The sequence below is a fragment of the Aedes aegypti genome, chromosome 1 (genome assembly GCF_002204515.2).
Source record: "Aedes aegypti strain LVP_AGWG chromosome 1, AaegL5.0 Primary Assembly, whole genome shotgun sequence".
Lineage (NCBI taxonomy): Eukaryota > Metazoa > Arthropoda > Insecta > Diptera > Culicidae > Aedes > Aedes aegypti.
Genome location: NC_035107.1, coordinates 213,389,144 through 213,414,563, shown reverse-complemented (window position 1 = coordinate 213,414,563; position 25,420 = coordinate 213,389,144). Strand labels below are relative to the sequence as shown.

At 38.7% G+C, this 25,420-nt stretch overlaps 1 protein-coding gene across 2 annotated transcripts in view; it reads left to right on the top strand.

Moving 5' to 3' along the window:
• LOC5576284 (general transcription factor 3C polypeptide 1) overlaps positions 1-25,420 on the top strand; it is a 53,478-nt gene that overhangs the window by 27,390 nt on the left and 668 nt on the right. For both annotated transcript variants that reach the window (XM_021857494.1, XM_021857493.1), the window contains exons 5-7: positions 5,073-8,419; positions 24,628-24,820; positions 24,879-24,969. In XM_021857494.1, coding sequence (XP_021713186.1) covers positions 5,073-8,419; positions 24,628-24,820; positions 24,879-24,969 — 3,631 coding nt within the window. The remainder of the gene's footprint in view (positions 1-5,072; positions 8,420-24,627; positions 24,821-24,878; positions 24,970-25,420) is intronic.

Below are 25,420 nucleotides of genomic sequence, written 5' to 3'. Positions count from 1 at the left end.
ATATTACAATTAACCCAGTTTTGGGCAATTTTTTAATGACAATTTAGTGTGTATTTTTCGTCCAACTTAAGTTTACGGCTGGTGTAAAATATGCCTGTCATTAAAGGATAGATATTTTGTGTTTAAGCCAGCGAACTTTTGCCCCACACTATATTCGAACTCTTGCCCCACCGGTGGGGCAAAAGTTCGAATAAGACAATCAATTTTGAAACTGTTATTACTAAAAATGGGTAAATATTTTGACACAAGTTTGTTCAGCAAAATTATAGCCAATATGTTGAAGGTTCACTGTATGGTATTTGTTTTGTTTTAACTGCTATTGTTTTCCTGGAAACTTTGATTATACCACTAAGGTCGAACTTTTGCCCCACCTTACTCTACTGCCGAGAATGTAGTAAACTCAACTTTACTACATTTTATTCATACGGCCCAATATTGAGGCACGTAAAAAGAAGCAAGATAAAGTGACACGAAAAATTACATTTGGCAGCGCAAAAGAAAGCAAGGCCTGCTCTACTTTACTATCCTCAAGGCCTCATGCTTAACGATAGGAATGACGACACATGTTTCGATGGAAAATCGTTGTTTACACGTGGGAATAGCCTTCCTTGTTGTGTATACCGTGATTTTGAGACTTTGGCTGTTGATGAAGGTGCACTGAGAAAAATCTACACGCCAAGGTCGTGTGTTTTACTTATAGATTTGCGCAATGAGGAAAACCACATGACTTGAGTGTGGTAGCCATATGGATTTCGTCATTGACTTCACGGTATAATAACATGTGTATCAACATTAGGTTGTCATGAGAAACAAACATGAATGTCTAAATATTAAATCATGAAAACCAACTGATTTGCTTATTGAATTCGAAATGTAGTGGCTTTAGATAGTCATGTGTGATTGAACATGAATGTCATGAGACTGAAAGAAGAAATTTGATAGAAGAAATCTTGCTCCCCAAAATATAGATTCGAGGCTCCTCTGCTTGTCGCAAGCTCACTTGAATGTTTTTTTTTTCAAACAAGTGAGCCAGCAACAAGCGGAGCGCCGCAAATCCATAATTTGGGAAGCCCTGGATTAGCATATTTCATTTTATTCGAAGCCGAAAGCTAGGAAAATCTGTTAGTGGAATCCGATTTTTTTCTAATACCATACATTATATCCAACGCTGGAAGTAATGCATTTTATTAATAGAAAATTAGAATGAACTCCTCATATTCACTCGGACATCTTCACTAATAGAAAGAAAAACGAATCCTCAAATTTTCCTCTAGCACTTTCAGCTTCAGAATTTGCTTCTTCTCTTTGGAACATGATGATGACTGTCGTTCGACACGAGGTCCGACCGCAATTTAGTTCGCTATGGATTGATCACTAATAATTTAGAAATTTGGAACACGGAAATCGACACCAAGCTCATCGATTTCAAATCGACCAACTTGAACATGATGATCATGACACAAGATAACCATAAGTTAAACACACTGAATCCGTGTTGGGTGATGATCTATGCACCCATAGGTTGACGCATACGAATTTGAAATGAAAAGCTTCAGGAACTTATGTGGAAAACTATGGAATTCATGGATTCTAACTAATATTGCAATATAGTGTTAGTGATCATAACCCACATATTTTTACATAGAATTAATACCTACAAGATCGTTCGCTTCGTGTACTTGGTGCACGCATCAAGAAAATTGCTCGCTTTTAAACCACACCACAAGCGTTATACTGACGATGACGGTACGGAGGGCACGGCCGCTTTTGAATTCATTTTCTGATTGTCTTCTGATTGACCATCACAAGTACCACCGCGCTAATACTGTATGCTGGAAGCGAGGTTCGTAACCAGTATTGTACAGTGACCCCACGCAGTTGAATCACCCACAATTTATGAATCAGCTGATTTCAAAAGACAAAATTATTATCAAACTTGTCACAAAACATCACAGAATTATTTTTACACATAGTTTCTTATCAGTAAAAATAATTCTGTGATGTTTTGTGACAAGTTTGATAATAATTCTCGCATAACTTCTGATCTCGCCATAAAAGCCATTGGTAACCATGTGTGTAGCTCGTTGTTTCTGAGCATTTGAATGGATTTTCATGCTGTTTAACAACGCTATGGGGAAGAAAGGATCATTATCTACCTGCCCGTGAAGTTGGTTTGGATGCTTATTCTTTATTTTGCTCAGAAACAACAAGCTACATACGTGGTTACCAATGGCTTTTAGGGCGAGATCAGAAGTTATGCGAGAATTATTATCAAACTTGTCACAATGCACAGTGATCCAGGAATCAGTTTTACGCGGAAAGCTGCATTTTGAGCTTTAGAATGAAACATTAGACAAAAACGGTCTTCTACAAAGTTGTTTGTATTAGTAAGGTCGTTTATTTGATGTTATTGAAAATTAGGGTGGACCACTTTTTCATAGAAATTGTATAACTAACTTTCTTATTTGTAGAAATTATATTATACATGCTTCAGCAAAGTTGTAGACCATTCAATTTTAAGCAACTTTGCCAAAACAAGTTTTTTTGTATCTCTTAAATTGACCGATTTTCCTACGGTGACATAGGGTGGTCCGAACAAAACTGGTTTTCTGACTCTAGAGTTTTCAATTCAAATTTCTCATCAAAGTAGTCTATGAAACACTTTTAGAGCTCTAAAAAATGCGTAATTTGGTGAGTGAAGAAACTCGCTATCTTCTTCCGTTTGGGAGTTATTGTTGTTTTTCTCTCAAAAACATGCCTGCTTTGATTGTGAATATCTCTGATTGGGGCAAACATAAAAAATATCTTTTGACGGCATTAAAAAGGCAAAATGCAATTGTATATTATATCAAAAAATTACAGATGTGTTATTTTTGTAACTCCAATAAAATGCCCTGAAAAACGAAGAATTTTAGGCAGAAAAACTTTAATAACTTTTGAACTAAAATAGATATCATCAATATTTTTGCATGAAAATTTGCGTTTTGTTAAGTTCTTAAAGTCGTTCATAGACCGCTTTGACGAGAAATTTGAAATAAGAAAGATAGGGCTCTAAAACTATTTTGAAGATTTGCATGGTATGTATTTCTTCATAATTTTGCATTTTGAGCATGAAAATAAAATTTTAGACAAAAATGATCTTCTACAAAACTGTTTTTGAAAATGTTAGCTTTCATACTGTGTCATTTAAAACTAGGGTGGCCCACAATATCACACAAATCATATATTCAACTTTTTTATTTGCAAAAATACTGGTATATACTCTTAGGCAAAGCGGAAGAACTTGAAATTTTGACCAACTTTGCCAAAAAAAGTTTTTCTGTAGCTCGAAATTTGTCCAATCTAGAGCATTTTTTCCTAATCATCGCAGGGTTGTCCAACAAAAATAAGTTTTTCAACTCTAGTTTTTTTTAATATTAGTTTCTCGTCAAAGTCGTCTATGAACGACTTTTGTAAATTAATAAAACGCAAATTTTCATGCAAAAAGATTGATGATATCTATTTTAGTTCAAAAGTTATTAAAGTTTTTGTGATAAAAAATATTTGTTTTTAAAGACATTTTATAAGAGTTACAAAAATAACACATCTGTAATTTTTTGATATAATATACAATTTCATTTTGGCCTTTTTAATGCCGTCAAAAGATATTTTTTATATTTGCCCCAATCAGAGATATTCACAATCAAAATAGGCGTGTTTTTGAGAGAAAAAACAACAATAACTCCCAAACGGAAAGAGATAGCGAGTTCCTTCACTCACCAAATTACGCATTTTTTAGAGCTCTCAAAGTGTTTCATAGACTACTTTGATGAGAAATTTGAATTGAAAACTCTAGAGCCAGAAAACCAGTTTTGTTCGGACCACCCTATGTCACCGTAGGAAAATAGCTCTAAATCAGTCAATTTAAGAGATACAAAAAAACTTGTTTTGGCAAAGTTGCTTGGTCTAAAACTCTGCTGAAGCATGTATAATATAATTTCTACAAATAAGAAAGTTAGTTACACAATTTCTATGAAAATGTGGTCCACCCTAATTTTCAATAACACCGAACAAAGGACCTTACTAATACAAACAACTTTGTAGAAGACCGTTTTTGTCTAATGTTTCATTCTAAAGCTCAAAATGCATCTTTCCACGTAAAACTGATTCCTGGACCATAGTGCAATGGCTTTTAGGGCGTTATCTCAGAGTATGCGAGAATTTTGTCTTTTGATGTCAGCTGATTCATCAATTGTGGGTGATTCAACTGCGTGGGGTGACTGTACAAAAAAAAACACGCGCGGGCCCTGAGTCTCAAACTTACAGAAACTTCTTACCGTCAGCCGTCTAGAAAAATCACGCCAGTACTCCACGCCACAAGCGTGGTGATGTTGAAAGCGCGAAGGAAAAAAGAGAGCAAGCAAAATTGATCTCTCTCGTGGATTGATTTGTCTCTTGTCTCCCCACCGCACGCTCGCACAGATTGATGCGGCAAGACTGTACACCGGCCAGAGTTGACGCTTTGGCTACTTATACACTGGCATTTGTAGTGCAAAAAACATTCTACCACATATACAGAATTGTGTGTACGACGAAAGGCAACGCGTCTCCCGATGAGAGTGCACACGTTAGGTTTCATCGTCACAGCAGCAACGTGTAGCGTGGAACAAAGTGTTGCATAGCATGTATCGCACTGAGCGCGTAGGGAAAATTAAGGCACAGACCTCGCGCCGCAACAAACAGCTTTTGCATTTAATTTGAATAGCAAAAATATAACAACAAATATTTTGAAAGGTAAAAATAGCGATGATCAATGATAAAGATAATTGAAATATGCGAAATTTTATTGAGAGAATTAAAGAATCGTACTTCAATAATAGTAGAAATTGTAGGTTGTTATGATGAACGATTTGCCACCTGTGGACCTGATCAGGAAATATGTTATTCAAATATATATCCAAAAGGGGGGGGGGGTGAGATAAAGGGAACGTTACAAATGTATATTTATTTTTTATATTTTTAATGTATATCTTTGTCACATTGGCGCCACACGTGGGATATGATTCATATGTTAAATTTTTTTTTTGTTACAGGTGTTCTGTCAGATATGTACGTTTGGATTTTACACAAAGGATCTCGATTACTGGTTGGACCATCCCATCAGACAGCACATGCTGGTAAAACAGTTACCGAAAGCGGTTCGCTTGCAGCTGTTCCGACAAAGGAAGTATATTTTCAACATTTTCGAAATGTGTCAGAAACTGTGCTACGCCGGGTTGATTCAGTTTGGACCACAGCGAATGAAAGATCGCGATCAAACGTTCATCTACCTCAACCGGCATACGGCACTGTTGGACACCAGGGACTCCGCCATTGGGTACCATGAGATCGAGGATAAGGAGTACACGATGAAGAATTTTACGTTCGCCAATTTGGATGATGTGCAAAACTACTGGGAGACACTGTACCGAATCGCTGTGAACACTCCACTGAATCGGCGAAGCGTGGCCTTCGGTAAGGACATTATGGTGCAGCACCTGCATGTCAAACCGGAAATAGTGGAAGCATGCAAACCACGCACGCCAGACCAAGCGTTTGTTAATGATGTGTTTAAGCTACCGCCGGGCGATAATCGGGGAGCCGCAGGGATGGATACGGCTATGTTTGTCCATTTGAAGTCCAACTGGAGCAAGGTGATGAACTACGCCCCGGCCATAAAGAACCAGATGGCCAAAATCAAACGATTGAAGACGCTTAGGAAGATAGCGACCTTGCACAAACCTGTCCCAGCTCGAGCCACGAACTCGAAGAAAATGTCTACTCTAAAGGAGAAGAAACTCTGCCTCAAGGCCAAACTCACAGTGAAACCATTTGCCTCTACGTACAAACGGTACGATCAGAAACATACGATCAAAGTTCGCCGCATTGAGAAACCACCTGCGAACGTCAAACGGGTCCGGAATATGTACGACGAAGTCGATCGCAGGGCGCTCAAGTTGATGCAGAAGCTCAGAGTGGACTGGAGTCGTAATGAAGACACGGTCCTTCTCATATGTCGCATCGCTTTGAAGTATCTCTACGGTGACAACACCAAAGCGAACAGTATAATCAATTCCATGCTTTACCGGGACATCCTTCACTGGACGATTCCGGATTCGGCCAACAAGACTACACGATCCTGTCAGCGACGCATCAACTACATGGTGAAGCACAAGCATGGCGTTGCGACCAATGTGAAGCTCTGCGTTGAGGAAGCCCGCCTTAATCCGGCTATAGAAGCGCGGTTTGGAAAGCATTTCGTGAATCGCTTGAAAACGTTTTATCCTGCAGGGGACAACTTTGCGATGGCACTGAAGATTCATTTCATAGAGTTGGTCTACATGCTTCGAACGACACTCACCAAATTGAAGATGAACGACGGTGTTCGCCCGATCGATATGGGAAGCATTAGGTCTGCCGCCCAAAGTCATTTCATTCCCGACACGATTGCTGAATTTGAGCAACGCTACGACATTCGCCAGACGAACGACCAAACGGAAAAGCTCAACTTTAGCGTAAATCCATCAACTCACGAGGAAATCATTACGCACAAGTTGGCCACATTGATCCACGGTGCTGTGTCGAATGCCAGAACGAAAACCTCCTTCAGCGTACAACTCTTCAACATCTACAAAAACTACTCCGAGAAGCATTTGTCCATGGCGATGAAAATGATTCGTAATTACAAGCTTATATCGCTGTCCCGTAAGCTCAAAGCGAACATAAGTATCCAGAGCAGCATGGTCCCGTCAACCGCGGGGGATAATCCCTATCACATCTCCATAACCTATCTGAATCAGATTTCTACGAGAATCCCATTCGAAATGTTCTCTCTCGTGTACAATCACTATATCCAGTTGTTGGACCGCCCGAACTACGATGAACCGCTCACGTTCGAAGATGGCAGTCAAGGTTTGGTGCTGCTCCTCGGCGAACTTGCAACCACAAACTCGATCGACCTCGAACTTGAATCTCCCACCGAGTTCATAAGTATGCATCCGGATCACAGAAATACCGAACCTGATCTGGCACAGGGAGATTTCGAGTTTGCCCAACCGGAGCAGGTCACTACAGTGGGCCCGGCCAAAACCATCAAGAACGAACCGCGATCAGCGGCCAAAGTTCGCTTTGATTCGTCCAGCGATGTGTACTTCAACTATGTGATGCACCCGATAGAGAAGCTCACCAAGGTTCCCACGGAATATTTGCATTTCTTCTGTATCCTTGACAGCCTGAAAGGAGGTACCCTACTTCGAGCGTTCAAGATTGACGGGACATCCAACATTTGCTCAACGCCCGACTGCATACTGCAGAGCACTGATCGAAATGTTATCCAAAGGTGTGTCTCAATTGCGCTGGGAAATCGCGACATGATCGAACGGATCAAAGGGATCCGAGCTTCCCGCGTTTGCATGACTCCACTTCTGGTGATCTGCGAGGATAATGTTCCGCAATACTTCATAAAAACGATCAAAGAATTCAACAAGACGCAGAAAGACTTCCAGAAGCGAGATCTTGGACGAATGCCGGATGGCCTTCAGTCTCCTATCAACATGGTAGAGCTGGCCTACGATATCGTACAGTTCCAAAAAGTTCAGGACTTCAACTGGTTGGATCGCTACGAGATAACACACCTCGAGGAGAACAATGGCCTGCTGATGGAACCGGACAGCGACAAAACCGGCAATGACGAGCTGACCGAGAAGGTCTACAAACTGCACAACTTCTACGTGGTGAACTATCTGAAAATCAGCATCCGACTTTCCTACCAGGACCCCAGTGATCTTAACTACAGACTGAATTTAGATAATCGATCGATACCGGCAGTTTTTCTACCGCCATCATTCGCTTCCCGACAGAATATGCTCACAAAAATGTCGAACGACACATTGTGGCCCTCGCATGACGAGCTTCGACCCCTGCTGGAGGAAGCCACTCCGTTGATCCACCAGAACCAACGGCTTTGGTCAGTATCTTACTTCATCGAATGCAAGGCCGAGCAAGGGGCAACCGCCCAAGAGTTGGCCGCAAACTTCCGAAACCACACCGAGTTGGCGCAAGATCTCCAGGTGCTGCTAAACTTCAAGTTCATCCTGCGAACCGGCATCCGGCACTTAACCTACGTCCACTGGCAGCACGTGACTCCGTGGCTGTTGCGCACCACCTGTGTCATGCGCAATGATCCCGCTAGCGAATCGGATGCCTCCGCAGTGCGCATCAAACAGGAACCGGGCACTTCGCACCCAAAACGCACCGAGTCCGAGGCATTCCGGTCGTCCGACGAGGAGGAAGATGACGTAACAATAGAGGAAGTCCACAACGAGGGAATGGGTCCGCCACCGAAGACGCGCCGCGATGAGTTCAACCGGAGGGTTGCCGTGATCGAGGAAAGGAATCGATTGTAAGTATTGTGATCGTTTTTAATATTGTCTACCTTTAAATTTTGATGGATACAACGTAGCGTCACGCTATTGCCGGGCATATTGAAAAACATCAACTTTGTTGGTCCTAAACGATACTTCTCCAGTTGTCCCGAATTTTTTGGGTTGCCAGGTGCTCTTCTATTGCGTAGAATTAGCGTATTCGAGGCCTTCCACGAAGTCGCAGGTCCCTTGTTCCCTGCTAAATATTCATTTGGCGGCATCCACAATTTACGTAACGCTCTAGGGGGAGGGGGGGAGAAGGCTCAAACGTTACGGCTCATACAATTTAAAAAAAAATCATACAAAAAGCGTTACGGGGAGGAAGGGGGTCACAAATTTCAAATTTTAGCGATACGTAATAAATGGACGCTGCCTTTCGCAAGTCTTTCATCTGACATTCGACAAGTGTCCAGTCCACTAAAGTCTGCCGTATTTTACGATTAATATCATTATTTGAGGGGGGGTCTGTAGCCTTCACACTTAAAATAATTTACGGATTACGGTGAAATTTCACCGTAATCTCAACAGCTGAAGGTTCGGTGAAAAATCACCGAACAATCTGTAAAATCGTTGAACACAATCATAAAGAAAAACAAGAAAATGGTTCAACCGGGAATCGAACTCCTGACCTGCCGATCAGGAAGCAGGCTTGCTACAACTAAGCCAGCTTATACTGCTTGTAAGTGGTGTGCAAAAACTGAAACAAAAGGAAGCTCATGCCTGCCAGAGCGGCTGTCACACGATTTCACAGAAGTTCGGTGAAAATAATGCTTTTACCGAACTGTTCGTTAGTATTTAACAGGGTTACAGTAAAATGGTTTGTTTTACGGATTTTTTCCGGTAAAATAGTAGATTTCACCGATTTTCTCCGGTAAAATAGCTGATTTCACGGATTTTGTCGGTAGAATAGTAGATTTCACAGGAAAATCTGTAATTTTACTGTTTACAGTTCAATTTCGGTGATTTATTTCACAGGATACTACGATTTATTTTAAGTGTGTGGAGGTTACGCTTTCGCTTCATAAGCGGAAGATCATGGGTTCGATTCCCAGCCCCTCCACAAAAAAAACCCGTCCAGCCACCAGAAGACGCCTCACGGAGGACCGTGCTTTAGGGAGCACATCCATCCTCCGTCAGTATCAGATGGTGACTGAGACAAACTGATCCTCTTCGCAGGCAGCTAGCCTCACTAACAGCAGAGCTCTCTCCTACCTGCTCGGTGTGAGAGTAAAAGAGTAGGAGAGAGTGAAAGTAGATGTAAATTAGTGATCCTTTATAGATAGATAAGCGGAAGTAAAATGGAAAGATTTGGCAACATACCAGCAGTGCTGATTTTGCTCGGCGTCGAGAACAATATTGTAACACGGACATGACTTCCTCATTGCTAAAAAAATATTTTGTTTCGTTTTAGATCTTAGAGCTAATAAACAAATAAACTAATAAACAGCCCAAAAAATTAACAACTAAAAATCGCATTGACAAAAATTTAAAAAAGAAAAATATTTAATTTTTTTGCTTCATGCAAAATTACTTTTACCGCAGACAGACGTTCAAGTTAGACTCAGCCACTTGTGTAGAAACATGGCCGCCACAAATCGCCAAGTGGCAATAAGCTAACAGATGGCGTTAGTGGCGTATGCGTCCCGCCACCACCCCGATCACATTTCGTTGACAGCATGACACACAACCGCTCCCACAGCCGACGTGCCCAACGCTAAAAATTATGCACCTTATTTTTGCGCTGGGTGGGTGAAGTTCCCTTTTGGATATAATTTCTCATGTAAAAGTAATGTAATTTTTACCACAAGTTGGCGTTTAATTTACTCACAGATTCATGCTAGTATAACACCCTTGAATGATCGTTACTCATGTGAAATAAATTGGCGTGAAAGTATTACAATTGTGTGAATCATTTTTGAAGTGATTGTTTTGATAGTTTTGTTCATTGGGTGGTGGACTGGGTGGTAAGCGAGATGATGAAGCCACGTGGTTTTACGAACTGTCACTGTACTGCAGCAATTTGCTCCCTAGGTGACACCACGGTAGAATTTACACAGGAATTTTAAATAAATTTGTTCCTACTTAAACGTCTGTCTGCGCTTTTACCGATATAATTTCAAGCGGATAACATTACTCCTCAAGAAAAGTTCAAAACAAACATAACGCATGTTCGTTTGGTTCACACTTTGACAGCTCTCGCTGCTCGATTGGCTCACACTTTGACAGAAATGTCAGCTTCCGCGAATCTCATTTATAAAGGATTTCCTATGTAAATATGGTAAATATAGATAAGTTGAAAATATGAAAATAAATCTGTATCGGTACAGAAAATACAGATCAACTCTCGATTACTTTTTCAAATCGACGTAAATAACTTCCATATGGTTTTGAGAAAATTAATTCAGAAGAATCACAACCTGTCTTCTAAAACTGTTTTAAAATTAATCACCATTTTAACATTTTTTCGACGTGTACATTGCTTACATTTTGCATACAATTAGCTCGCGTTCAAAAACTATGGAGTTCGTATTATTTCACACAAGAATTTTACACTCAAAATAATCCAAACGTCATTGTTACGTGAAAACATACGTGATTTTTTTCCATCGCACTTTTCACGTAGCTCTTACGTTAATCATAGGTAGCCCAGAATAAACGCATGAACTTTTGAACTTCGTCCATTCCACCGTCGCTAAACGTAAGAGCTACGTGGATTTTCCGGTAGCCTTTACGAAGCGTTTCAACAGGACCTAGATGGTTTTGCATTAAATTTAACTGTAATAAAGACCAATCTTATTTCTAATAGGCTTCGGAAGAAAACTAATTCCCAATTGGAAAATGTAAACAAACTTAAAAGATTGTGATATTTTTATTGTCAATCTGAGCATTTTGATTCCTGTTCGTTTTCCCAATGCAGGGTGTCGACTACCTGGAAAAACCTGGAAAGTCAGGGAATGTCATGGAATTCGATTTTTGACCTGGAAAGTCAGGGAAAGTCAGGGAATTTCACTAAAGGTCAGGGAAAAATATTTAATACTACAACATCAAACAAGTTGATTGAGAAGACGCTTTTATGCATATGAGAGTGAGCTGTACTTTACTACCTTTACTTATTCTTAGAATCCAAAATTTTATGAAATGAAAAGCATCAACTGTGCTCTCTGAACAATTTCTTCAAAGTTGGCGTAGCTTGCTTTATTAATATTTAGTTCTAAAGTTTGCTAGATCAAATCATTGTCTTCTCTTCAAAATATTGAGGAAAAAATGGAATTCACTTCATCAAATCATGTGAATCTTCAAAAGTTTGCCCAAAATATCCAAGTTAAACTGATAATACGAAATATAGAGAACAACCAATGAAGATTCTCGTATTTAGGTGAAGATAGAAACCGTATCTCATAATTTCAAGAGCACAAATCTGCAAGACATAATTCTTGATTTTTTTATCATGTCGTTTCTGGAATCAATAAAGATAATACCGCAAAGTGCTGTTATATTGATATTTGTCCATTTTGCTATCTATTTCAATTATGATTTTTCAATTTCAACTTTCTAGGATTTCATGAAAATATCGTGAATTCCAAGCTTTACTTAAGGATTTTATTCAGGAGATTACTTACAGATATGTCTAGTTTGTTTTTTGTTATACAGGAAATTCTCCAAAAATTATGAAGATCATTATCTAAGATTTGTGAATCCATAAAACCCATGGAAGCAGAGCTTTCAGGAATTTAATTTGATGGATTACTTGGATGGTTAGTAGCACATTTTCCCGTAGATGGGATAGATCGAGCTCGAAACCGGTCGAATAAAAAGGTAAATTTAAATCCTTTTTTAATTGTTTGTAAGAACAATATGTGTTATGTCCGTTCTCGTGTCGCGTTCTGTGAGCGTACATGAAGTTCTTACGTTAGCATAAACCCCCGAAAAGAGTACTTGGAAGATACTCATTGAATACTCATTCTTAGTGCAGTTGGAGGCACGACACATTAAAACGAACATCTGAAAACTTATTATCGCGTTATTCAATTCCAGAATTCATTCGGTTAAAAATAATTTATCTAAATATTTTTAACGGAATGAATTCTGGAATTGAACGGGGAAAACGATTGCTTGAATTAAATAATCACATAGGAAAGTGGGGCCCAGATAGCCGTAACGGTAAACGCGCAGCTATTCAGCAAGACCAAGCTGAGGGTCGTGGGTTCGAATCGCACCGGTCGAGGATTTTTTCGGGTTGGAAATTTTCTCGACTTCCCAGGGCATAGAGTATCTTCGTACCTGCCACACGATATACGCATGCAAAAATGGTCATTGGCACAGTAAGCTCTCAGTTAATAACTGTGGAAGTGCTCATAAGAACACTAAGCTGAGAAGCAGGCTCTGTCCCAGTGGGGACGTAATGCCAGAAAGAAGAAGAAGGAATTCTAAAAATTCACTAACATAAATTACCTGTAGAGAAACATGGAGAAGAATTTTAAGAAAAAAAATAATACATAATAACATAATAAAAGGTGTCTATGTGATCCCTAAACATTTTTTGAAGTATTTCTGTATTATCCCTATGGATTCTAAATTAATATCTAGGTTTAAAATCATGACTGAAATAAATTCTTCAATATTTTTTGAAGATTTCTGTAGGTGAATTGCGGTGAACAATGTCTTCAAAGAGAGAAAACTGTCTTCCATTATTCACCAGCAAGAATTTTTTTTTTCTTCAAGGAAAATACGCGCTGGAATTCGCCTACTGGATTTGTAATTATAAAATTCTTAAACTAGTTGAAAATCTTTGGACTAGTTTATGGAGGAGTAACGTAAGAGTTCCTAAAACATAATTCTTTGTGATATTAAAGCAATTGGATAAAACATTTGAGGAGGTTCTGGGAGAAATATTAGAGGAGTTCCTGGAGAAAGAAGTATTGGAGGAATACTTGGAAAAAAATACATTAAAGAATTTAAATTGGAATTTCTGAGATTTTTTTTGTTGAATTCCTTGATGAATTTTTCAAAGAAAGTTCTTTGACAATGGCTGTAATTTTACCTGAAAAAGAAGTAGTCTAATTTCAGGAAGAAAGTCCTTCCAATAAAAAAGTATAGTAATGATCTTAATAGAGTGACGTCTTATGTATGAAAAATGGTATAATCAGCTTGCGGAATGTGTCCAAAATTGTCCTTTATGCCTGAAACTTGTGAAATTATATCTGAGGTAGTTCAACATCCGAATACATCGTTTTCTGCAATTTTAAAAGTAACTTTTGCGCTTGAAGATTTCAATACGATCAATAGATGACTCAGAATTTAGTTTAGCTTCTACTCAGCTTTTACCGCTTTATTAATACAAATTATCAAGTTTGAAAAGTGCATACCCATGTGCTCTATTTTATCATGTCAACTTGAGGAAAATTATCGTTAAAACTATTGCTTAGTTTATTCATACGACTTAAGGCTAAGTAGCCCGTCATTCGTTTTGGCAACAATGATGACTTTTCAGCTTGCATTTCAAAGTGATAAAACTCAGTCTCGATAGTTTATATTGACTTGAAAAAGTATCACTGTACGCGCTAACATGCATAAAGTATGCTGATACTTTTTCAGCTGTGTCAGTGCAAAACGAACTGATTTTCTTTGATTCGAAATCGTGAGGTGAATTGGGAACAATCATCAACGACGCGTACAAATTTCAATGACGGCTTAAATTGATTCGCCTTATTCTATTCTATTCTATTCTATTCTATTCTAAGTGCTTGCACAGCCAATATTGAAAAGCATCCTGGAAATACTGAAATTTCTTCCAGTATTTTCTTGTCAGCATTAATATTTGCAGCATATCAATGATTTGATACAAATATTAAAACGGCCAGGCCCACTGTGCAGACTTGGGGTTTGGAGGTAATTCAAAAATTTCCGGCCGTCAGATTATTCATGAATGAATAACATGATAGACAGAAAATGTTGAAATATTGTGAGGGAAGAAACGGGGACAACCGTACCAACCGTTCCATTTAGGGAGATATGCAAAATTGTTGGGAGTGGCGTTGCTAAGAAAGTTAATGCGCACTCCATTGTTGTTTGTCTCCTTTTCCTAGGATGGGACACAGGCATTTCTCCCGTATGTCCTGGCTCTAAAGCCTGGGCTTAAGCGCCCTTACTCGCTCTCTGAAACGAAAAGAAAAGTTACTCTGACCCCCCTCCCGTAAAACAGCAATCAATGTATGTAAATTGAAAGTGAATCACAACGAACACACGCCACAAATCCTCTAAGTGACATTTTGGACCACTTTCCCCTATTTGTTTTGATATGTAAATAAAACTTGAAATAATAATAAAAATCAGAACAATTTCACAAGTGCCACGGTGGAGTTGTCATCGCCATGTAATCCTTCCATCTACTCCGCTTCCATCCCCTCTTTCGTCATGCCAGAAAACGCTCACGATCGATCACACCTCAGGTTCACACTTATTCCACTTTTGCTGACTGCTTAAATTGATTCGCCTTAAAACATAAACTCTACCAAACAAACAAATCAACATGGCCTGGAATTCTTCTGGAAAACGACTGGAAAGTCAGGGAAAGTCAGGGAATTTTATTTTCAAAATTCGATCGACACCCTGCAATGGGTCATGCACAAATTACGTCACGCTCCAAGGGGGGGGGGGGGAGGGGGTCAAGCCAAGCGTGACAAGCCTTATAAAATTTTCGAAGGACTCATACAAAAAACGTGACAAAGGGGGGGGGTCCAAAAAGACAAAATTTAGCGTGACATAATTTGTGTACCATCCCCAATGTTGTAAGTTTGGTCTGTCTTGTTGTAGCCTTCGCGTGCTATAATTGATAGAGGTTATGAATCAGGTATAAAATATGAAGTAATGCAGGGATTCTTCGGTATTCAAAGCATATTTACCTTGAAATCAATCTTACACAGGGTTTAAAGCAGCAGCAGCTTCTGAAGTTCTTCTAAAATCAAGCGGGCGCCATCTTAGGATTTGAGCTCAACACCGAATGTACGTGCACTACACTGAGAAAAATCTACACGTCAAGGTCGTGTGTTTTACTTATAGATTTGCGCAATGAGGAAAACCACATGATTTGAGTGTGGTAGCCATATGGATTTCATCATTGATTTCACGGTATAATAACATATGTATCAACATTAGGTTGTCATGTGAAACAAACATGAATTTCCAAATATTAAATCATGAAAACCAACTGATTTGCTTATTGAATTCGAAATGTAGTAGTTTTAGATAGTCATGTGTGATAGAACATAAATGTCAAGGGACTGAAAGAAGAAATTTAGTAGAAAAACTTTTGCTCCCCAACATATAGATCCGAGGCTCCTCTGCTTGTCGCAAGCTCTCTTGATTTTTTTTTTCAAACCCGTGAGCCAGCAACAAGCGGGGCGCCGCAAATCCATAATTTGGGAAGCCAGGGATAAGCATATTCCATTTTTTTCGAAACTGAAAGCCAGGAAAATCTGTTAGTGGAATCCGATTTTTCTACTAAACTATACATTATAATCAATGTTTTCTTATAGAAAGGTAGAATTCTCGTATATCGGTCAACTTCACTAATAAAAGAAAAATCGAATTCACAAATTTTCATCTAACACTTTCAGCTTCAAAATTTGCTTCTTCTCTTTGGAAGCATGATGATGACTGTCGTTCGACACGAGGTCCAACCGCAATTCAGTTCACTATGCATCCCATGGGTTGATCACAAACAATTTAGAAGCTTTGAACATGGAAATCGATAGCATAGCTCATGGATTTCATCATAACAATCTCATTGCGCAAATCAATGAATCGACCAACTTGAACATGATGATTATGACACAAGATAACCATAAGCAAAACACACTGAATCCGTGTTGGAGTGATGATCTATGCGTCCATAGGTTGACACATACGAATCTGAAGAGAAAGCTTCGGGAACTTATGTGGAAAAAATATGGAATCCCTGTTGTCGGTTGATGAATCAATCCATGAAGCAAAACACAGGCATTTAATGTGTAACACACACGAAGTTTGCAAGAAAATCATAGCAAATCGATATGGACGTTCATGAATCGATCCATAATTTAAAAAAAAAACCGATTGAGCGTGTGGATTTTTATCAGTGTATGCAGATGTCAAAATGAACTCAGGCACCTACGTGAATTCCACGTAAGCGCGATAGGTAACCTCAATAAACATTACCGAGTCACTATTTGATGGTTATGAATGGTTTAGTGATCTTTATCTTAGTCAGGTGAAGTGGAGGTAAAATGAATTTGGAATGATCTACGTGATTTTACACGTAGCAATGACGTTTGGATTTTTTGAGTGTTGTTAAGTCACTTTGTCTCTCCATACAGCGGTGCGACGAAAGTAGTGGTTAGGTTGCAAAAGTTGAAAATATTACTTTCGTCGTTTTGTAAATCCGGAAATTAAAGGTTCTAAAAGTGAAAAATCGAGTTGGTTCAGAGCGAAACGTGTGGAATATCGTCTGCGAAACACGTAGGACCGATAAAGTAAGTTTGTATACTTTTTTTTTTTTGAGTGTATGAATAAGTTTTCGAGAACTGATTCCGGCACAATAGTGGCCACAAGCACAGAGTGCCTGAAAAAAAAAAAACATTATCTCTGATTCATACGTCTGCGCCACGGTTGTGCTACTTTTCCCCGAATTTCGTTTCCCCGAACGCCAGTTCCCCGAATGCCAGTTCCCCGAACATCCCGTTTCCCCGAATAGCCCACTTCCCCGAAAAGTTTTTGGCACCCATATTTGTCATAACTATATGCATTTCAGGGGGTGAACGTACTGGTCATCTGATATGCACCCTTCTTTATTTGATTGGCGGTTCTTACTAGTTTTACCGTTCTCAGCACTTTGGCAACATGTGTCTAGCCGAAGTCGACTAAATACCTCCTTCTTTTGATTGCTTATCGTTGTTTCGAATTTACTATCCTGCTACTGAAAACTATGATAGCACCTATTTGAACTGATACACTTTTCGGGGAAACGGGTCATTCGGGGAAATGACATTCGGGGAAACGGGTCATTCGGGGAACTGGCGTTCGGGGAACCGACATTCGGGGAAACGACATTCGGGGAAAAGTAGCACAATCCTGCGCTCCAAACCATTTATTAGTTTCTCACCGAGTAGGGTAACGGTCGTATTTTGGACCCCCTAAGGAAGTGATTTAAGTTTTTTGTCCCTATAATTTAATTGCACAGCGTAACCAAGTCAAAGAACATGCCAAAATGTAGAGAAAAACTTCCCCTACGAGATAAAAATGCCCCTACGATCATGGAGGATCTAAAAAATGTCGAAAATAGTTGAATTGTGAAGCACTGTTTTTCATTATTTTGGACACACCGATACATTTTGGACCCTCAAAGTATATATTTTGGACCCCCGGCATTTTTTACCGTTTGGCGACAAAGTCTACGACACTGGTTGTATTATATGCTTGCCCATAGTCTAACCAATCGATTTACAATGGAAAACCGAAGAAATTCTACGCTTTTAGTGCATAAATTTGAAAAACGTTTTTGTTTACATTTGAAAAATTTCTGACGGCTTCAATTTCTGTGTGTAACGTGTTGTAACGGTTGCATGGATGAATCGATTAAATTAAATTAATTTCGGATAAAATAAACACATTTTTTATGTACAAACGGTTGATGCAAGTGCGGAATAGTCCTATCTTTCCAAATGGCATGCGAATTGAGTTGGTCTTTCGATTTGAACTGGGAAATTTGCAGGAAAATGGCCCAGGGGGTCCAAAATATATAGAGGTCCAAAATATATTGGTTACCCTATTGTCCGCAGCAGATCACGTTCAATTTCGCATAATGACGTTAGCGTTAGCGTACACTGAGGAAAGCAAACGTAAGACTGTCATAAGATTTGCTTATGGAATTACGACACAAGAAAAATCTTTGAAATTCATAAGACCATCGTATGGTTTTCGGCAGATGTTGTTTCCATAATACACTTCGAAGGAATTTCGTAAGATGATCTTATGAACCATCATTGACTTGATAACAAAATCCATAGATAGTCTTATGAATTACGTTCTGAACCATTCTTGGTTCCATAAGACTGTCTTGTGTAATTTGAGCTTTAGATTATAAATTTCAATGAATGAATAATACTAATCCGCGTTGAAAAATAGGTTAACCAACTTGGGAAAATCAAATTTTCATCCATTTTGTCACGCCGCAATTCGATCAAAGCACTTTACTGTAAGCATTAGAATCGATTTGCGATACAACAAAATGGATGAAAATTCGATTTTCTCTAGTTGGCTAACCTATTTTGAACGCAAAGAAGTATATCATAGCAGCGAAACATTATTGAGAAAAGTTGTGAAGAACGCCTGAATTGTTGCAGGTTTACGTTAGGGGCGGATTAATGGATGAGGGGGGTTTGTGATTTCTTACGCGTCATACAAATTGTTTTGAATTTTCATTCCCAAATCTTATTGTTTGGATCCAATTCCTTAATCTGTTCGAAAGAAAGTGTTAGTTACAGCGGAATTGATGATAAATAGAAAATATTTACCCTTTGATGCATTAGAAACGGAGTCAGCCAACGACAAATCAACAAACACGTCCATTTCGGAAGCCATATTGAATTTCTGATAGTGAAATGAGAAAATTTGCCTCACGTGGTTCTTCACAATGATGAGCAATGGGGTTCATAAGCGTTCTTATGACATTGACAATTGATTGTTATGAAAAAATTACACTTGTCTTATGAATCTCAATCTCGTCGAATGAAATACACAAGTGTCTTATGAACCAACAAAAAAATAATAAAAAACGCGTTCATTAGTGTGATCTTATGAAAATCATGCGAGATTTTTGCCTCAGTGTAGCTACGGTATACTTCGTCACGGAGAAAAAAGTTTGTTAAAAACAAACAAAATCTAGTTAACTTCAACCTAAACTTTACGTTGAATATTGCACAAACAAAATATTAGTTTACTTTAACAATGTCGCTTTGTTGGAACAAACTAAAATCTTGGGTTGATGTTTTTGCGAGAATTCAATTAATTCAAACATTTTTTTGTTTGCAACAATCAAAAATTTGGTTGTTTCATTTGACATTTCTCGAAACAACCAACGCGTTAGGTTGTTTCAAACTGAAAACTTTAGTTTGGATCTAACTATTCTCGTATTCTTCTTCTTCTTCTTTCTGGCGTTACGTCCCAACTGGGACAATGCCTGCTTCTCAGATTAGTGTTCTTATGAGCACTTCCACAGTTATTAACTGAGAGCTTTCTTTGCCGATTGACCATTTTTGCATGTGTATATCGTGTGGCAGGTACGAGGATACTCTATGCCCTGGGAATCGAGAAAATTTCCTTTACGAAAAGATCCTCTACCAGCGGGATTCGAACCCACGACCCTCAGCATGGTCATGCTGAATAGCTGCGCGTTTACCGCTACGGCTATCTGGGCCCCTATTCTCGTATTGAAACAATCAAAACAAGCGTGTGCTAGAATAAGGGCGTAAGTCGCATGATCGATTTCTCTTCATCGATTCTCTCTCCTATGAATAAAAGCGACAAGACGCAAGTTTGTCAGCTTTTATTCACTTCAGGACGCAAGATTGCATCACTGCCTAGCGTCTTGAAGTGAAAAAATGCTAACAAATCCGCATCTTGTCACCTTTATTCACAGAAGAGAGGATCGATGAAGAGAAATCGATCATGCGACTTACGCCCTTATTCTAGCACACGCTTGAAATTTATTGTTTGAATCAAGCAATCTTTTTGTTGTTCAATGTGGGTTGCTTTTCTTTTGTTTCATGAATGGAGTAATCAAAGAAGGAGAAGTTTTAAGGTGATTATAGAACGAAGCCACACCTCAAATTTTCAAGAGCACAAGACTTGAAAACCAAACAGCGCTCCGCGTTCAAAATCTATCCCATTGGTCACCACCAGCCAGCGAGCAATTTGATTGGTTTTCAACGCGAACTGTTGTCAGATACTCTCGTCTTGTGCACTTGAAAATTTAAAGTTTGGCTTCGTTTTATAATCACCTTAAATGTTTATTTTTATTCAAATATGCCATAATTACAATGCATTTTATCGTCCTGCAGACCGTCCAAAATGTGCCGCGATCTTTGTATAGCATTTCAGGCATGATTACGAGTGGAAATCATCAAAACATGTGTGGAAGACATTGTTTTTGTATGTAGCTTGGTTTAATAAAGAATTTCATCATAATTTGAAATCTACTTTTTAAGACATACGTCACTTAGATCAAGCAGTTCAGCTTGCTACAAAACCGTAGTGCTGGCGGGCATTCATTGTCCATTATCTGTAAATATACAATAAACTAAAGCTGGGTTACTCAATAAAAAAATGAATAATTTGCATCACTTACCGTACAAAACCACATGAAAAGGGTAACAGATCAAATAATCACTACTAGTACTGTCTTTAAATTTTTCACCCTTACTAAAATTTCCAACGAGAAAACGTAAGATGGAGGTATTCACCACACAGTAGTTCAGTTTGATGTTGAATGTTGTTTAAATCTACCTAAAGTTTTAGTTTGATTTTCAGATATCTAAACAACAACAAACAACCTAATTATTGATAGAAATAAACTATGACTTATTTGTCATAAACGATTAAGTTGGTTTGAAACTACCAAAATCATTGTTAGATTTTACTAAAACTTAAGATTGGAACAACAATTTTCTTAGTTAATTTTCAATGCATTCGTGAGTTTGAAACAATCAAACTTGGATCTAAAAACAACCAAAATTTTAGTTTGAAATTCAACCAAAAAATTGGTTGTTTCAAACTGGACTGATTTTTCTCCGTGGTGGATTGGATACTAGCAACATTCATGTTTCTTTTTAATAATCTCATCCTGACTACTTTCAGGAACAAGGCAGGGGAGTATAGGGGAAGGAAATGTTGATGTAGCACTTGGCCACCGACTCAGCGACACCCCCATAAGTGCTACGGAGCTGGAGGTTGGGGAAGGTATATTCACGGAGAAAAAAATTGGTAAACACAACCAAATTTTAGTTATTTTCAAATTTGCACAAACAAAATCTTAGTTTAATGCAACCTCTAACGGTGGTTGAAACAAACAAATTTCTTGGTTGTTTTTATCTCAACTTTCCATCTATTCCATCCATTCAACCAAAATTTAGTTAAAACAAACAAGAAAATGATTGTTTCGTTTGACAGTTGTGAAAACAACCAACGATTTAATTTGTTTTAAACAAGAAATACTCGTTTGAAGATGCCAATTTTTAGTTTGTCATAAATCGATCTTTTGTTTGAAACAAACAAACTTGTTGTTTGTTGTTAGGTTTATTGTTTTTCTTTCATTGATTTCAAGTATTAAAATAAGCAAAATATCTTACTTCTTTATTTAGATTAATAAATTGTAAGGTTAATCCGCATTTCCAAAATATAATTAACATCTAGCGCAGCTATATGCATAATATATTATGTTTTTGCTGTACATGGCCGCCAAAGCTCCTGATAACCGGAAAGCATTTTGACAACATCTTAGGCGCTCTGAAATTGAGTTTTTTAATTTATGGCGAACTGCAATTGAAGTTCGAAAAATAGATATTAGATCATTGATAAGAGAGATGGTAATGTACAATATAAATACCATTCTATATTATGCTTGGAATACAAGCGGATATTCTGGTCGTTTCTGTGAAATATGGCGTTGGTAGAAACATTGACCGTTTCGTTTTTCATTCTGTGAATAAGTGGTGAAAAACTCTGAAATCAAAAACTACTTGTATTATTTACACAAACCAACACATTGCGGTTCAACATACTTGATTTGCACTTTCAAACTGCGACAATAATTAACGAAAAATATATAATTTAAGAATCAATAACTAATGTAACAAACTATCCTAAGAAAATTAACAAATTTCGTTAGTGGTAGTGGAAAAATTAACCCAGATTTTGTTGTAAATGTTTGTTAAAACAAATAACGTGTTAGCTCAAAACAAACAAATTTTAATTTAAAACAAAATTGTTTTTTAGGTTGATGTTGACTAAATATTATGTTTGATTCAATAAAAAATTCAACTTTGCGTCAACAAAAATACAATTTGAAACGACCAAATTCTTAGTTTGAATTTCAACCAACGAAATGGTTGTTTCAAACTAATGCCATTTTTCTCCGTGTTGTCAGGATTCGCCTAGAAAGCTGGCGATAGACCATGAACATTTGTTGTTTAAGTGATTTCAATTTCATCTTTTGAATGCCGGTAAAAAAGAAAACAATAGTTTATTTATAGTATAAATAGAATTTCGCGAAATGCTTGACGATTGTGCAGTAATATTTTTGCTCAATAGTTAGTAAAAAGCAAAACCGATCCCTCCAGGGTCATCGGATTGTATAAAATAACGATACGCGTAACAGAAAAAAGAAAAGAAAAAAAAACGGTGGGGGTGCAGAGCTTGGGCACTTCCATGATTCACTTTGGCATGGGGGGTTTTTCTTGGCCGAATTTTCTGAAACTTTGCAATAAGAAGCAGTTTAATACGACGCATATTGTGGCCAAATATGTGCTCAGTAGCTTTTGAAAAACCCCACTGCCGAAATGAATCAAAAGTGCCAAGAATAGGATCCGACTCCCTACTGTATTTTTAGATAATCGAAAAACGAAAGGAAGCGCGTTCGAACTAAACACCCTAAGATAACACAGTCGGTTTTTCTGCTCAAAATTCTACGAAAAGCAGAATCGATCCCTCCAGAGTCATCGAACGGTTAAAAAGCATCCACAACCGATTGTTAGTTGCGTTACACCCGCCCGGACAGAATGCGCAATCTGAACATAATTATCAAACTCCGAAAATAACATTTTCCGTTCAAAGAACGACCAAAAGTTCCACGACGCGGACAAAAACGATCCAGAAGGCTCACAACGTCCATTATGTTAAATATCCACCCATAAAATTATACGAAACGTCCCACCTCCGAAATCAACGAAGGCTTTTTGGACTGCCTCTTTGAACGTCCACGGCCATGCCTTCTCTACACGCCAGAGAAAGTGCGTCTTCCTTTCTTCAATTCGTCTAACGACACAAACTTAATTGACACTATGTTTGCAATCCAAACACTTGATTTTGAACCATCCAGCGTTGCACGTATCAGTCTAACTAGTTTCGCCGGAAAACTACGTTCAGCTGACTCGATAAATTCCCACAAACTCGAACTATAGATGACAGACGACGGAAGATGATCTGCGATAATACTTTGTAACCCACGTTTAGGATGGTCATCGCTCAGAAGTTTTCACAATCTGACTTGTCGCCTTTTTCGTAGATGGGGCATATTACTCTTTCCATCTACTCCTCCGATAGCTGTTCTGTTTCCCATATTGTGCCTATCAGCCGGTGCAGACAAATAGCCAGCCTCTCCGGGCCGGTCTTAATGAGTTCAGCTTCGATACCACCCTTACCAGCAGCTTTTTATGGCACATAAAGTAAAAGAGCAAAATCTAGAATGCCGTGAAAAGTGCATTGCGATCTTGTCAAACTTGGGTACCTTGCAGTACCCAGGGACCAAATGTAGTACTTCAAGTGGTACCCATTCTGAACCCGACTACTACGTCTGTACTCGTCTCTGGTAGTACTGACGAAGGCATTTCCTCCGTTGTCTTGACCTTCATTGCCTGCGCTCTCAACGTTAATCAGATGTTCATCGAAGTGCTGCTTCCACTTTTCAATCACCTTACGTTCGTCCGTCAAGATCACCCTCTTCCGGTACCGCAGCCTCAAGGTGCTGCGCGTATGCAGTTGCGACTTCCGGTTGCTTGAGCCGCTCTATGTTATACCGGGGCAGTCGTCGGTACCTACGTTGTTAACGATGGATTTGGGCGCATTTCAACCATCACGTGGTCAGAGTCGATGTTAGCGCCACGATAGGACCTGACGTCGATAATGTCGGAGAAGTGTCGTCCACCAACCAGAACGTGGTCGAAGAACAAATTGTTTATAGAAACTGAATTATCGATTACTGAGAAAAGGCACAGTGTACTCTTTTGTACTATTTAGCAGAGTACTCTTTCCGATAAGAGCAAATATGATAACTGTACAATGTCATCTTAGCCAAAGGTTCACAATAATGCCCAAATAAATGTGTATGTCGCTAAATTTATAGTTTTTTTTTTTTTTTATTTATTCTTCCGCACAGCAAACCAAAGAAAACTCTATCTCTCTCGCTGACACCGTGGATAAAGATTGACGGAGCAATCAACCGTAGATTACTGTACCGATGGCTGACCGCGGTGCTTCTCTATTGCTTGTCCCATCCGGGAGTGCAGCTGACTGTCCTCTATTGCCGGTTCAACATGATGGCCCCTGTACACCTGTACTATTTACTAGAGGTAAGTGCTGGATATCAACCGAAGTGCCACCGACTGCTAACTTTGTACTCCGTAACAGATTCTACAAGAATTTGGATGTGTTAAGATGTTCTCGATGGAAGTACGACAAAAGAGAACGCTCTTTTCAACCTATCGGCCGGTTAAAGTTGGTAAGTATGAACCTTAAGGTGAAACAGTTTGGAATACAACTTCTAAGATTGCACCAAAACTTAAAAGGCACTAATCTCGCGAAAGAAGCATCCAACAACAGTGCGCTTTTTATTTTGGCTTTGTGCACTAGCAGAAAGCTTAAAATAAGAAGATCAGCAACGTTTGCCTACTATTTCTCTAGTTTAGTGCTTTTGAAAACGTGAGTAGGGGCACAAGTCGGCCATTGTGACGGCCATCTTTGGATTCCGAGATGTTTCACCTTAAAAATATCTGTAGTTGTTCGCCTACATAAGGGATTCCAACAAAAGGCTGAACACAAATTACTGAAACTGTTGACACATTGCAAAAGGCTGATGGAAAAAAATCGCTGAAAAGTTTTCAATAAGTCATGAAGCTTTTAGAATGTGAAATATGTGTACGAAATAGACCATCGAGGCGAAGGAAAAAGAC